The sequence below is a fragment of the Sus scrofa genome, chromosome 4 (genome assembly GCF_000003025.6).
Source record: "Sus scrofa isolate TJ Tabasco breed Duroc chromosome 4, Sscrofa11.1, whole genome shotgun sequence".
NCBI lineage: Eukaryota > Metazoa > Chordata > Mammalia > Artiodactyla > Suidae > Sus > Sus scrofa.
The window spans coordinates 107,832,717-107,847,001 of NC_010446.5; the positions used below are offsets into that span (position 1 = coordinate 107,832,717).

General features: G+C 36.4%; 1 protein-coding gene across 14 annotated transcripts in view; it reads left to right on the forward strand.

Moving 5' to 3' along the window:
- The window catches only part of ST7L (suppression of tumorigenicity 7 like), a 183,412-nt gene that overhangs the window by 11,107 nt on the left and 158,020 nt on the right, over positions 1–14,285 (forward strand). For all 14 annotated transcript variants that reach the window (XM_021090755.1, XM_021090753.1, XM_021090751.1 and 11 more), the window contains 4 exons: positions 1,300–1,354; positions 4,185–4,300; positions 11,148–11,226; positions 13,614–13,768. In XM_021090755.1, coding sequence (XP_020946414.1) covers positions 1,300–1,354; positions 4,185–4,300; positions 11,148–11,226; positions 13,614–13,768 — 405 coding nt within the window. The remainder of the gene's footprint in view (positions 1–1,299; positions 1,355–4,184; positions 4,301–11,147; positions 11,227–13,613; positions 13,769–14,285) is intronic.

The following is a 14,285-nucleotide window of genomic DNA, read 5'->3' on the forward strand; positions in this document are numbered from 1 at the left end:
AGGAACTCCATAAAATATTTTTTTAAATGAAATTCCAACGTATACTTAAAAGCTCAAATTTTGTCATTGGCAGCACATACTGTTTTTTCTTCCTTGAATTTGCCAGACCCACTTTGTTTAACTTTAAGAAAATGTCTGCCAGATATCTGTCCAAATAATCATAAGTTTATCTCTTGATGGCTCTTTCAAGTAAAAATGATGTTCCATGAAGCAAAAATGGAACGTTCAGCTCAAAAAACAATTGCTTATACTGGAAGCAGTCACCATACTTGGTTGCCTTGTTTACGGAGGTGGGGGTAAGGAATCTAATGACTACTATTATAAAACCAGCAGTTTTACCAGCTATTGATTTTGCACTATCAGCTCAACTTTGCAGGACTGGGGCTAGTGTGAGGCAAGTCAGGTGCTTGGGGCATAAAATTTAAGAAAGCCCACACTCTCAGCATGGAGTTCAAGGCAACATGTTAAAAAGGTGAATAATGTCTCAGCATTTATTATGAAATGAGTTGTTACTTTTCTGTTCTATGAATCATAGTTTGAGAACCACTGATCTAAATAAAGACCTGATATTTGTTGTTTTTCTGTTTATAAACCTTTGATGGCTCCTGACTGACTCAGGATATTATCTAAACTCTTTATATAGTATATAAGCTCCTTCATCAGTTTCTCATAATCTATTTTCTGGCCTCACTTACAGCTCTCTCTCCCTCTGTACCATGTACTCTAACCTAACAATGCTGATAACTTCCTCTGCTTAGATTGTTCATCTGGCAACCTTCTACTCATCCTTTACAGTGGTTCAAGTTTAAATGTCACCTCCTTTCTAAAATCTTCCTTAATTTCCCCAGAGCAAACTTAATAACTTCCTTATCTCTTGGAGCAACATGTATCTCTACCATAGCACTTTTATGCAGTTTAAATAACTAATTCTCAGGCTACATTTAATTCAGTTAAACGAGTTAGTTCCAAATGCTGTGGTAGGTTCCAGAAATACAAAAAATGAGCTCATATTCTAAAGGGAGAAGCAGAAAACCAAACATATACTCACACTGTAATATTGTAAGTACTATACATGAATAGTGAACCAAATGCTATGGCGACAGAAAGAAAGGAATGACTGGACTTGACTGTATGCTGCATGACAGCAGGGGTGATCCATGCCTTATTCATCTTTGTGTTGTATGTGGCTAGCACTGTGCTTAGCATATAGCGACTATACAATAAATGTCAGTTAAATAGAAATTTAACTGCATTTGATTAAATTGTCTCATTATTCCCTTTTTTCTCTTTGTTTTTTAGAATGCAAGGTATGGAGAAATCCTCTAAATCTCTTCAGAGGAGCAGAATATAGGAGGTATTACATTGTGCTTTCATATAATTATGGCATTGGTTTTAGAGTAAATTTATGAAATCATTTGTTTTTATTAATAGACCCCAGCTCTTCTAGTTAGAGATTCTGATATATAATAAAGTAAAACTATTATCCCAAGATTTAATTGGCAACATCTTGACTGTACTTACTTTTTTTTTTTTTTTTTTTTTTTGTCTTTTTAGTTATTTCTTGGGCCGCTCCCGCGGCATATGGAGGTTCCCAGGCTAGGGGTCGAATCGGAGCTGTAGCCACCGGCCTACGCCAGAGCCACAGCAACGTAGGATCCGAGCCGCGTCTGCAACCTACACGACAGCTCACGGCAACGCCGGATCGTTAACCCCCTGAGCAAGGGCAGGGACCGAACCCGCAACCTCATGGTTCCTAGTCGGCTTCGTTAACCACTGCGCCACGATGGGAACTCCTGTACTTACTTTTAAATTATGAACCATATGTTTGGTATATATAATAAATATACATTTGGCGCTTAATCCTCATAGATACTAGTTGCGTTCTTAATCCATTGAGCCTCAATGGGAACTCCCAGAAAGCTTTCTCAAAGAATTCCTGAGATCAAGAAAAAAATTACAAATGTCAGCATATTCCTGTGCATATGTGCTCAATTTCAAAATTTATTTGAAGAGCCACCAGAAAATATCAATCTGAATGTGAATATAAATTTCATTTGTACAATAGTACAGGGCATAGTAGTTTTATTTATTTTTAAAAATTATTTTTATTATTTTCTAAATTAAAAAAATTTTTATTTTTTGGCCTCACTCACAGCAAATGGAAGTTCTAGGGCCAGGGATCGAATGTGACCCACAGCTATGACCTATGCTACAGCTATGGCAACGTTGTATCCTTAACCTGCTGCACCAGGCTGGGAATCAAACCTGTGCCATGACAGAGACAAATGCTGGGTCCTTGTCTAGTGGGAACTCCAGTATTTTTTTTTTTTTTTTTTTTTTTTTTTTGCTTTTTAGGGCCATACCTGCGGCATATGGAGGTTTCCAGACTAGGGGTCCAATCGGAGCTACAGCTGCTGGCCCACACCACATCCACAGCAACATCAGATCCGAGCCGCTTCTGTGACGGACCTCACAGCTCATGGCAATGCCAGATTCTTAACCCACTGAGTGATGACAGGGATTGAGCCCGCATCCTTGTGGATGCTAGTCAGATTCATTTCTGTTGAGCCACGATGGGAACGCCAAAAGTTTAAATTTCTTTTTTTTGTTTTTATTTTTGTTTTTTGTCTCTTGAGGGCGGCACCCACAGCATATAGAGGTTCCCAGGCTAGGGATCGAAACGGAGCTGTAGCTGCCGGCCTACGCCATGGCCACAGCAATGAGGAATCCAAGACACATCTGTGACTTACACTACAGCTCAGAGCAACACCAGATCCTTAACCCACTGAGCGAAGCCAGGGATCGAACCCAAGTCCTCATGGATGCAAGTCGGGTTCGTTAACTGCTGAGCCACGACAGGAACTCCAAAAGTTTAAATTTCTTTTTTAGTAAAATCTGAAAAAAGATTCTTTTTGCTTTCATGCTTTGAAAAACCTTAATCATCTTGCCATCTAGTAAAAATTAACCTGTCTTATAGTTTCTTTGTAGTTTACTCTTGTTTTTTTTTCTTTTTATTCATTTTTTTGCTTTTTTAGGGCTGCACCTGCAGCATATGGAGGTTCCCAGGCTAGGGGTCCAATCACAGCTACAGCTGCCGGCCTACACCACAGCCACAGCAACTAAGAATCCAAGCCACATCTGTGACCTACACCGCATCTCACAGCAACACTGGATCCTTAACCCACTGAGCAATGCCAGGGATTGAACCCGAAACCTCATGGTTCTTAGTCGGATTTGTTTCTGCTGCGCCACAATGGGAACTCATGTAGTTTACTCTTTTTGTTTTGTTTTGTTTTGTTTTTGTTTTTTGTTTTGTCTTTTTGCCATTTCTTGGGCCACTTCCTCGGCATTTGGAGGTTCCCAGGCTAGGGGTCGAATTGGACCTGTAGCCACCAGCCTACGCCAGAGCCACAGCAACGTGGGATCCGAACCGCATCTGCAGCCTACACCACAGCTCACAGCAATGCGGTTAACCCACTGAGCAAGGGCAGGGATCGAACCCGCAACCTCAAGGTTCCTAGTCGGATTGTTAACCACTGTACCACGACAGGAACTCCCTACTCTTAATTCTAATTCACTAAGAATTTTTTTAAGTATACTTATTAAGGTATATATCCAAGTCAAATTGTCTTATCCCTTCAAATTCAATTTTGAAGCACTGTTTGTTGAATAATCTAGTCTTTTTGCTTTTGGGTTTTTTTGTTCATTTGTTTTCTTTTTTCTTGTTGTTGTTTTTTTGCTTTTTTTTAGGGCCGTACTTGTGGCATATGAAAGGTCCCAGGCTAGAGTTCAAATTGGAGCTGCAGCTGCCGGCCACAGCCACAGCCACAACCACATGGGATCTGAGCTGCATCTGTGACCTATGCTGCAGCTTGTGGCAATGCCAGATCCTTAACCCACTGAGTGAGGCCAGGGATGGAACCTGCATCCTCATGGAGACTAGTCAGATTCTTAACCCACTGAGCCACAACAGGAACTCTTTCCCTTTTGGTTTTTGATGTTTTATTATTATACTCTAAGTAGTTTGTATAGCTTATCTCTTGTTTTATTGATTATAATAAGCTTTTAAAACATCCTGAAATAAAATTCATAGCAGTATATTTTTGAATTTTAAATAATGTCTGTTGTAGCAGACAGATGCTCTTTAATGTTCAATTTACATATTTTCTTGTGTTTTGGTGAAGATACACTTGGGTGACTGGTAAAGAGCCACTTACATATTATGACATGAATTTGTCAGCTCAGGACCATCAGACTTTTTTCACCTGTGACACGGACTTTTTACGTCCATCAGACATAGGTATGTGTTATAGCTGCTCATCAGGTAAACAGTAGTCATAAAAATTATTTTAAACATTTTTTAGAATTATTATAATATACAAAGTTATTTGGCTTGAAGTTATTTGCATCATTGATAAGAACCCAGATTAAGTTGAAACTAATTATGAGTATAAACTAAGTTATTATCCTACCTTCTTGTCTTATAAAGAATTGAAGTATTTTATAAAAATATTAAATTGTTTTATTACTTAAAAAACTTTCAGATCAAATATAGCAATACTTAAGCAGAGAAGAGTGTACCAAGTTTTGGTCTGAGAAATTAACACCTACAATTATACATGAAATAAAGGAGTAAGACAAAGTTAAACATTGGGTTTAGCATGTAGAGAAAATTGGGGTATGTTTTATTCCAGTCCTAAGTCGGAGATGCATGTAAAGTGGTAGAAAAGCATAGAAATGTCTGTTTACTTCTCGCTAATCTCTGTAGACAAAAGTATTGAAACTCTTAAATGTTTGGCTTAAATCAGGGATCTTTATCACAACTGTTTTGAATGCTCTGTCCCTCCTTTTCTATGCTTCTACTTCTATCCTTCAAAATTAAAAATCTCATTCTCTAAGAAACCTCTGATCTTTTGTAGTTCTATAGTACTTAGTCCAAACATCAGAGATAATTTTAGCTAATTTATTCAACTATAAACATTTATTTGTTAATGTTATCATTTTGTTTTAATATTTGTTCTCTCTGTTAATGTATGAAACTCTGGAAAGTAGGAATTATACTCTCATCATCTTTGAATCCCTATCATCTAGAACATTGCCTGGTATAGTTTAAATATTAATGTTTATTTATTGATGAAAATATGAAGGATTAACTAGCCTAGATGTCACAGGTGTCTTGAGCAATTTTGCTAGTAATAGCTCGTACTTGTATAGCACTTACTATGTGCCAAGAACTCTTCTAAGCATTTTATATAAATATAGTAATTTAATCTTCTCATACACTTTATAACTACTATTATCAACCTCATTTTATTTTTTTTTTAATTTTTGTCTTTTTAGGGCCGCACCCACGGCATATGGAGGTTCCCAGGCTAGGGGCTCAGCTGGAGTTGTAGCTGTCGGCCTACGCCACAGCCACAGCAATGTGGGATCTGAGCTGCATCTTCGAACTACACTACAGTTCACAGCAACACCGGATCCTTAACCCACTGAGCAAGGCCAGGGATTGAACCCACAACTTCATGGTTCCTAGTTGGATTCAACCTCATTTTAAAGGAACTGAGGCAAATAGGGAAACGAGTAAAACACCCTAAATCACTCAGCTAATAAATGATAAAGCTGGGTTTCAAAGTCAGGTCTGGCTCTTAACTCCTACACTATTTCTGCTTCTCCTCACCACATTTTTAGACAGAAGAAAATCACCAATAATTAGGGTCTGAAAAATAGCCAGTTTTCCAGCATTGAAGTGAGTTCATTGTGTATCTCTGCTGCATTAAATATAGTAAGGGTATGTGGTAATAGGAAACCCAAGATCTTTGGTATGGTTGCCTAGCTGCAAATAAGAAAAAGGGAATTGCTTTATGTTTATACCTTTAATGTTTATATTAGTGGCAAAAGTGTAGGTGTTGGGGAAATAACAGCAGTGGAAAGAATCAGTATCGTTACATTAACTTTAAGGACTGGAGTGACTCTAGAAATTTAGACTTTACCTCCTTCTCATGGGCAGAGTCACACACCTTGGTAGGCTTTTGAGGTAGCAACAAGGGCTATCTACTAAAGCTGAGGTCTTAAAACATTTTTGTTTACATACCTCCTAAAAGAATTTTGAAAACTATTTATCCCTTCACACTATTTTTTGGCCAGGCTAGAGGCATATGGAAGTTCCTGGGCCAGGGATTGAACCTGTGCCACAGCAGTGACCCAAGCCACAGCAGTGACAATGCTGGACCCTTACCCAGTGTGCCACAAAGGAACTCCCACGTGTTTTTAATGCCACATCATACGGTTAAAAAATTACAAAGAATGTAATTTTTAACATATTTTATAATTTAAAAATAAAATTAGAATACCCTATATTTAAATGTATTTCACTGAAAAATATATGAGCAAATGCTTTCATGGTAATACATTTTATATAAGTACTTTTTCTTATTGAACTTATATCCATTCCATACCTTTATATGATTTTATTATAATTATTTTGTCCTTGAGAGTCCCATATCACACTTAAGTGCTTTTCAACAATAAACAATTTTTTTTTTTTGGTCTTTTGGGGGCCACATCCACAGCATATGGACGTTCCCAGGCTAGGGGTTGAATTGGAGCTGTAGCTGCCAGCCTACACTACAGCGACAGTAACTCAGGATCCAGACCACATCTGTGACCTACACCAGAGCTCATGGCGACACCAGATCCTTAACCCACTGAGTGATGGCAGGGATCAAACCCATATCCTCATGGATACTAGTCAGGTTTATTAACTGCTGAGCCACAATGGGAACTCCCAATAAACATTTTTTGTATAAATAGTTTAAAATTTAAATTTCTTGTGACCATAAAGATGTAGATTTTTGTCAAATCCTTGGAGCTACATATTTGGAGCTTTCAACTTTGGAAAATGTCCTCCATATAACCTAATTGGCTGGGTGAATTCCATTGTCATTCCTATCAGCCAAATCAGACTTATTTTCTGTCAGAAAATAATATCAGACTTCATTTTTTTAATTCATGTAACCATGTTAACATGCATCCCCATGACAGCCATCTCTCTTCTGAATTCAGATTCTAAGATAGATAAATCTTGGAGCATTGCCTTGAGCTTATCACTTGGCCAAAACAAGATTCCACTGTCTTTATTATCCCTTACTTATGCTTTCTTTGCTTACTATGAGGGGATGTTCTCTTAGGAGCAGTGCATGCTTTGATAGTAAGGGAAGAAGGGGTGCTGATAAATGGAACTGATAAAAATTATCATTCCCTCCCCACTCTAACAATATACTTGAATTCAGAACATCCAAGGGTCAGAATACTCTTTTTTTTTTTTTTTTTTTCTGGCCGTGCCCTTGGCATGAGAAATTTCCCAGGCCAGGGTTCAAACCTGTGCCACAGCAATGACAATACTGGATCCTTAACCTGTTGTGTCACCAGGGAACTCCCAGAATACTCTGTTTCTAATGCTGAGTTTCACTGTTAAATAAATAAAGGGCACAGACCCCAGTTATATGTGCCTTGATTAAAAATGGTTGTCATCTAGAGTTTCTGCTGTGGCACAACGGGATTGGTGGTGCCTCTGCAGTGCCTGGACATAGGTTCCATCAGCCTAGCAGAGTGGGTTAAAGGATCCAGCGTTGCCACAGCTGCAGTGTAGGTCACAAGTGCGGCTCAGATCTGACCCCTTGCCTGGGAACTCCACATTCCACAGGGTGGCCAAAAAAAAAAAAAAAAGAAACAAAGTTGTCCCCCAAACCCAAACATTGAATTATCCCTGTGGCATCTGGAGATTTTTACACTTTCTGGCAATGCACATTGGAAAGGAGGCTTTTTTTGTTTTGTTTTTTTTCCTTGGCTCTACCCGTGGCATGTGGAAGTTCCTGGACCAGGGATCGAACCCATATCACTGCAGTGTGACCTGAGCCACAGCAGTGACAATGCTGGATCCTTAACCTGGTGCACCGCTAGGGAAATACTAGGCCTTTTCTTTTGTAAAGTAAGAGAAGGTAATATCTTTCTGGGAGCTTGGGAGTGGAGGTGAGCAGATGTTGGGTAGGAAAGGAAAACCAGCATGACAAGTGGACCAATCAGAGGAATATTCTTCAGATAGATCAGTTATAGGAAACAGTCATATAAAGCTGAAGCTTTAGAAATTGAATCTCCTAAAACTATGTGTCCCATTTTGGTCCTTGCAAAGTTTTGTGTAATATGTCTAGAGGTATGCATAATCCCAGCCAAAGACTGAACTATACTTTATCCGCGAATGGTAATCCAGAAATGGACTGTTGGTTCCCTATTGATCTTTTTAGACACACATAAAATTGATGATTTATGTCTATAGTTTTATATTTTAAAAAGACAAATGTGTCTGTATGTGTAATGTGACAAATTTCTCTCTGCCATTGTCATCAGTAATTACTAAATTATTGGATTTTTGTTCTTATCTGGTTTATTTATTTATCTAAGACAGAAACCAGACATATCCTTAGCACCAGCCAGCAGTGTTTTTTGGATAATTTGTTTTCGTGGATTTTTTTTTTCCCCTAACATTTTTAAATCAAGAGATTTAGGAATTCTCTAGTGAAGCAGCAGGTTAAGTAACCGGTGTTGTCACTGCAGTGGTCTCTACTGTGGCTTGGGTTTGATCTCTGGCCTGGGAACTTCCACATTCCACAGGTGTGGCTAAAAAAAAAAAAAAAAAAAAAATTCAGTAGATTTAGCAGTAAACTCCAGATTTACCCTGTTAATTGGGAAAATATGGCAAAACTGGATGCAAATTTCCATTTGGCAGTAATCAGACTTGAGGTATGACTCTGTTTTAGATAGTACATGTGCTTTTAGTTCACTCATTTGTTTTCTGACTGGTCTCTGCAGGCATTTATATTTGTGACCCCTAGTCTTGGGATGAGTGCTAGTCTCTCCTGCTTGTTAGCATATTAGAATATTATTTAACTTGGAAGATAAAGTTGATTGAATTGCTAACTGCTTGTGTTATTTATAAAGCATATAAAGAGTTCTTAGGACAGTTGAATACTAAATCAGCATATTACTTTAAATTCCTAAACCTTGTTTTAGGGAAAAGTATAGGAGTTCCCTCATGGCTCAGTGAGTTAAAGATCTGGCTTTGTCAGTGCTGTGGCTCTGGTTATGGCTGTGGCATGGGTTAGATCCCTGGCCCAGGAACTTCCACATGCTGCAGGCATGTATGTGCAAAATATATTTAAAAAAAAAAGAAGTATATATTTTTCTTTCTCTATTTTCCCTTTCCCCTTTAGCTTGGATTTGCATTATTTGTGAGAAATAATCTTGATATGCTGGATAGAGCATTTGAAAACACAAGAATAAGGAAAAAAAGCTTTAAAAAATGATTATTGGGAGATTAGATGACCTTACTAGAAATAGAACAACTGCAAATAAAAAGAGATAATTTTGATGTATTAAATTATCAAAGGTTTATACCACTCACTGTTACTAAGTAGGGAAATAGTCGCTCTCCTGCACTGCCTAAAAATGTAAATTAATACAACTGGTTAAATTATTGAGAGGAGTTTGGGAGTATATATCCAAATTCTTTTAAAAGATGCATACATTTTAACCAGCCATTCCACTTCTAAAAATGAAATATTTGGTCAGGTATACAAAAATAGATGTTGAAAGATGGTTATCATGATATTTCTACATTAGCAAAAAATGGATGTAACTATTATCCATCAAAAGAGAACTGGTTAAATAGGTTACTAAATACACTTCATATGCTAGAATATCAAATAACTCTTTATTTATTTATTTATTTAGCTTTTTAGGGCCATACCTGCAGCATATGGAGGTTCCCAGGCTAGGGATCCAATCAGAGCTACAGCTGCCGGCCTATGCCACAGCCACAGCAACACCAGGTCTGAGCCGTGTCTGCGACCTACACCACAGCTCACAGCAACGATGGATCCTTAACCCACTGAGCAAGGCCAGGGATCGAACCCGCAACCTCATGGTTCCTAGTTGGATTTGTTTCCACTGTGTCACAATGGGAACTCCTTTTATTTTTTTTTTTCAAATAAGCATTTAAACTGTAATATTCACTGTCAAAATTTGACCTGAAAATATCATGTAACTTATAAAAGAGAGCCTCATCATCAAAAATGGTAAGTCAAATATTATATTTGATTTGTATGTAATATTTTAATATTTAAGCAAAATACTACTCTTTACCTGGTTATTATCATGTGAGTGCTGACTTAGATCAATTTGTCAAGTTCAGGAAATATTAGCTGTCAGCTAGCTGGTGACATGTTTGATATGACAAATGCATTTTTGTTACACAAGTAGAATATATTGTCTCCTTTCCTAAGCCAAGACTAATATTTTGTTTCCAAAGGAAAACTCAAACATTTTCCACATCATTCTTTTCTGGACAGTTGTCGGTTTTGTTCCAAAAGCAACATTCATAGATTCTCTATTTTTCTTATCAAAATTGAAATAGGCCAGATAATTTCATGGATCTGTTTATTTGTTGGTTTAATTTTTAAGAAACTTTGCTTAGTGTGAAATTTTCATTTTGGTGCAGTAAATGATAATAAAACTCATATTGTTATTCCAGAGAGATCCTAATTCAGGCTTTTCTTAAATCTTAGTATACTGAGACTGACATTTCCCATAAATATACTGTATTCTAAATGAAATCCTCCCCCCCTTTTTATATAAAATGAAAATTCAAACATTCTTCATGGATTGAATCATTGGTTAGACAAATATTTGTTTTTTAAGTGTTTTGTATATTTTTCATAGTTCTATAGAACCATTTAAAGAGGATAAAAGAATATTTCATATATTATAATCTGATGTCACTCAAACCAATTTTAATATACATTTAAATATATAAATGTTCATGTATAATTATGATGTAATTAACTTACTAAGTACTGTCCATGTTATTATTCATATGAATCAGAGAAAGAATATTTTTTTTATTACGTATGAAGCATCCAAATTTAATGTAAATCTTTCTTAAGGTTAATGTGAGTTAGCACCCCAATTCCTTGTTTCTCATGTTTAAGAACATATTATTTAAATCTTTGTTTACTCTTCTAACTCCTTCTTCATAGTTTTGCATATAATTATGTTTACCATCTCATCTATTTTTTGAAATATTTTTCCCACAGTTATGCAGAAGGCATGGAGGGAAAGAAATCCTCCAGCTCGAATCAAAGCAGCCTATCAAGCTTTAGAATTAAACAATGAGTAAGTAAGTTTGGAATATATGAAAAAATATGTTTGTTTTGAAGGAAATCCAAGCAAATGATTTTGTTTCCTTTTGTCTGCTCCTAAGACCCTTGGAGTCATTAATACCCACCTTTCTCTTTTTGCATACTAGAGGCAAAATTTGCAGTGTTTATTGACATCTGTATTTTGCTTCTGAAGTTATAAAATTTCTATGCTTTTGAATAGAAATTATGCTAGAAATACTTTTTAAAATGGAGAATACTGATCTAATTGGTGATAATCCTTGATAGTTAAAAAATACTGAAATACTTATGCCACCTGTTTTAATTTTGTTTTTAAGTCTTTTCATTTAAAGCATTCATTCAGCTTGAGAAATATAGCTGCTAGTGGAATTGGAGGCATGAGAAGAGAATTCAAAATAAGTAAAACATAGCTCTAACTTAATTATTTTAATATTAACAGAATTAATTTTTATAGCTCCTTGTATCAACTTAATATATGTACATAAAGTCATTCAATGGAATATTATTCAGTCATGAAAAGGAATGGAGTACTGCTACATGCTAACATGAAAGAACCTTGTAAATATATTAAAAGTCCCTGAATTATATTCTTTAAAATGATTAATTCTGTTATATGTATTTGACCTCAATTAAAAAAAACCTCCCCTGGAGTTCCCGTCGTGGCACAGTGGTTAACAAATCCAACTAGGAACCATGAGGTTGCGGGTGCGATCCCTGGCCTTGCTCAGTGGGTTAAGGATCCGGCGTTGACATGAGCTGTGGTGTAGGTTGCAGACTCGGCTCGGATCCCGCATTGCTGTGGCTCTGGCGTAGACTGGGGACTACAGTTCTGATTCGACCCCTAGCCTGGGAACCTTCATATGCCACAAGAGTGGCCCAAGAAAATGGCAAAAAGACAAAAACAAAACAAACAAACAAAAAAAACCAAAAAACTTTCCCAGTAGTAAAATTCATCAAGTATTTGTAAAATTAATCCTGTATTAACATCTTCATTTAAAGTGCTTTTGAACAAGTAACAAGAGATTTTTAAGGGGAAATAATCTCTTTTTTGTATCTGAAAGACCCTTCTTGACCTCAGTTGTTTGATTGCTACCTTGCTATCGCTTGTTTCATGCCTGGCCTTGTACTTTTACCAATACTTTATCTCCTCTTGCCTTAAACATTATTCAGTAGAAATATAGTGCAAACTATATATGTAACTTTAAATTTTCTGATAGCCATATTTAAAAAGCAAAAAGAAAAAGGTGAAATTAATTTAAGTGACATGTTTTATTTAGCTATATTCAAAAATTTTTAAGTATTATTTTAACAGAGTAATCAATATTTTAAAAAACTATTAACGAAGTATTATACATTCTTCTAAGTCTTGAAAATCTAGTGTGCATTTTACACTGACCGTATGCTTGCTGGTATGCATTTTATACATCTCAATTCAGATGAGACACATTTCAAGTGCTCTATAACTAACTACATGTGGCCAATAACTGCAATACTATATAATACGGACTTAGATAATCAGAACTAGAACATCCCTCCAGAAGAGATGTACTTGTTATTTCTAGAAATGGAAAGGAGATTTTTTTTCTCTTTTTGCCTAAACCTAAGTTAGTTTGTCATATTAGCTAGCTTTTGACTTTAAAAGATAGAAAGAGAAATTTCTTTGTTTTAGTGAGGTTAAGAAAAGAAACTTGAACTAAGCATGGATGTGAGTGAGAGTAGGAGTGTAGGAGGAAAAAGCTAGAATTCAGACCCAGAGAGGTTTTCCTGCAGTACAATTGTGTTTAAGTCCAAGAGAAGATGGGGCAGCATGCAAGGCAATACTCAGGGTTGGGAAAAAGGTTTAGTCATAGAATGATACATTTCTGAGTCAAATGTTAAAGGTGCCTAGTTGGCTATGGGACTTTATTTTCAACCATCATGCTCTTCCATGTTTGTCCCCATTAGATGGATATTACAAAGTATATAGGGACTAAGACGAGCATGACCATTAGAACCATTTAGTTCCTTGAACTACTTTTCAGATAACAACTTTTTTTTTTATTACTCAAATGAACTTATCACATCTGTACAGATAACTTCTTGTATATTTTCTTTTCTCCCCTCTTCCACAAATGGAAAATACAGAATAAAGGGTCAAACAATGGATACAGAAGTAAAAAAAGACAGAAAAGGATAAGAAAATGGAAAAGTTGTAGAAACATATGTAAAGAATATACCAATATACTCCTAATAAATTAAAAGATTGAATGAAGTTTTCTTCTTCAAGAGATGGAAAGTATAGATGAAGATAGGGAAATGTGACATAGAACAAAAAGACATACCCAGAAGAAAATACTTGCTTTACCATTTTTCTTAAAATTGCCTTATTTGCTTTCATTATAGCTGTGCCACGGCATATGTTCTACTGGCTGAGGAAGAAGCAACAACTATTGTAGATGCTGAAAAGTTATTTAAACAAGCACTCAAGGCAGGAGAAACAATTTATAGGCAGTCACAGCAGTGCCAGCACCAAAGTCCTCAGCATGAAGCTCAACTGAGTAAGCGAATTTGAACCTGTCTTTTAGCTCCTGTAACCGCCTCTTTTATGTTTAAAACACAAAATGGCAAAAATTAAAAAAAACTTAATACTTAGAGGTCAGCTACTTTTCATAAGAGATAAGTCTATTCAAATCAGTAAGACAGAAATGTGTATGAGCTAGAGAAGGGAACAGATCTGCTCTGGTTACTGAGAAATGTGCTGCTCTGAAATTTAACGGTATTTATTTCATGCGAGAGTTGTGCTTGCTGGTCATTGATAAACACAACTCAAAAATTCTGAAGATTCAGGAGAGTCTTCTAGTAATGATAAGCAGCTATTACTTTTATCCTCACCTTTACCCCCAGACAGTAGTGGAGGTATACCATTTGATTCTCTCTTCCAACTGCATATATCTTAATGTAGTGCCAGAGAGTAGCCCCTTTAGCCCAAAACCTAGCCTCATACTTGGTATTGACTCTTTCTTTGGTTGATTTTTCTCTGTGATGTGTTTGAGATTATATAGGCCATAGCAACTG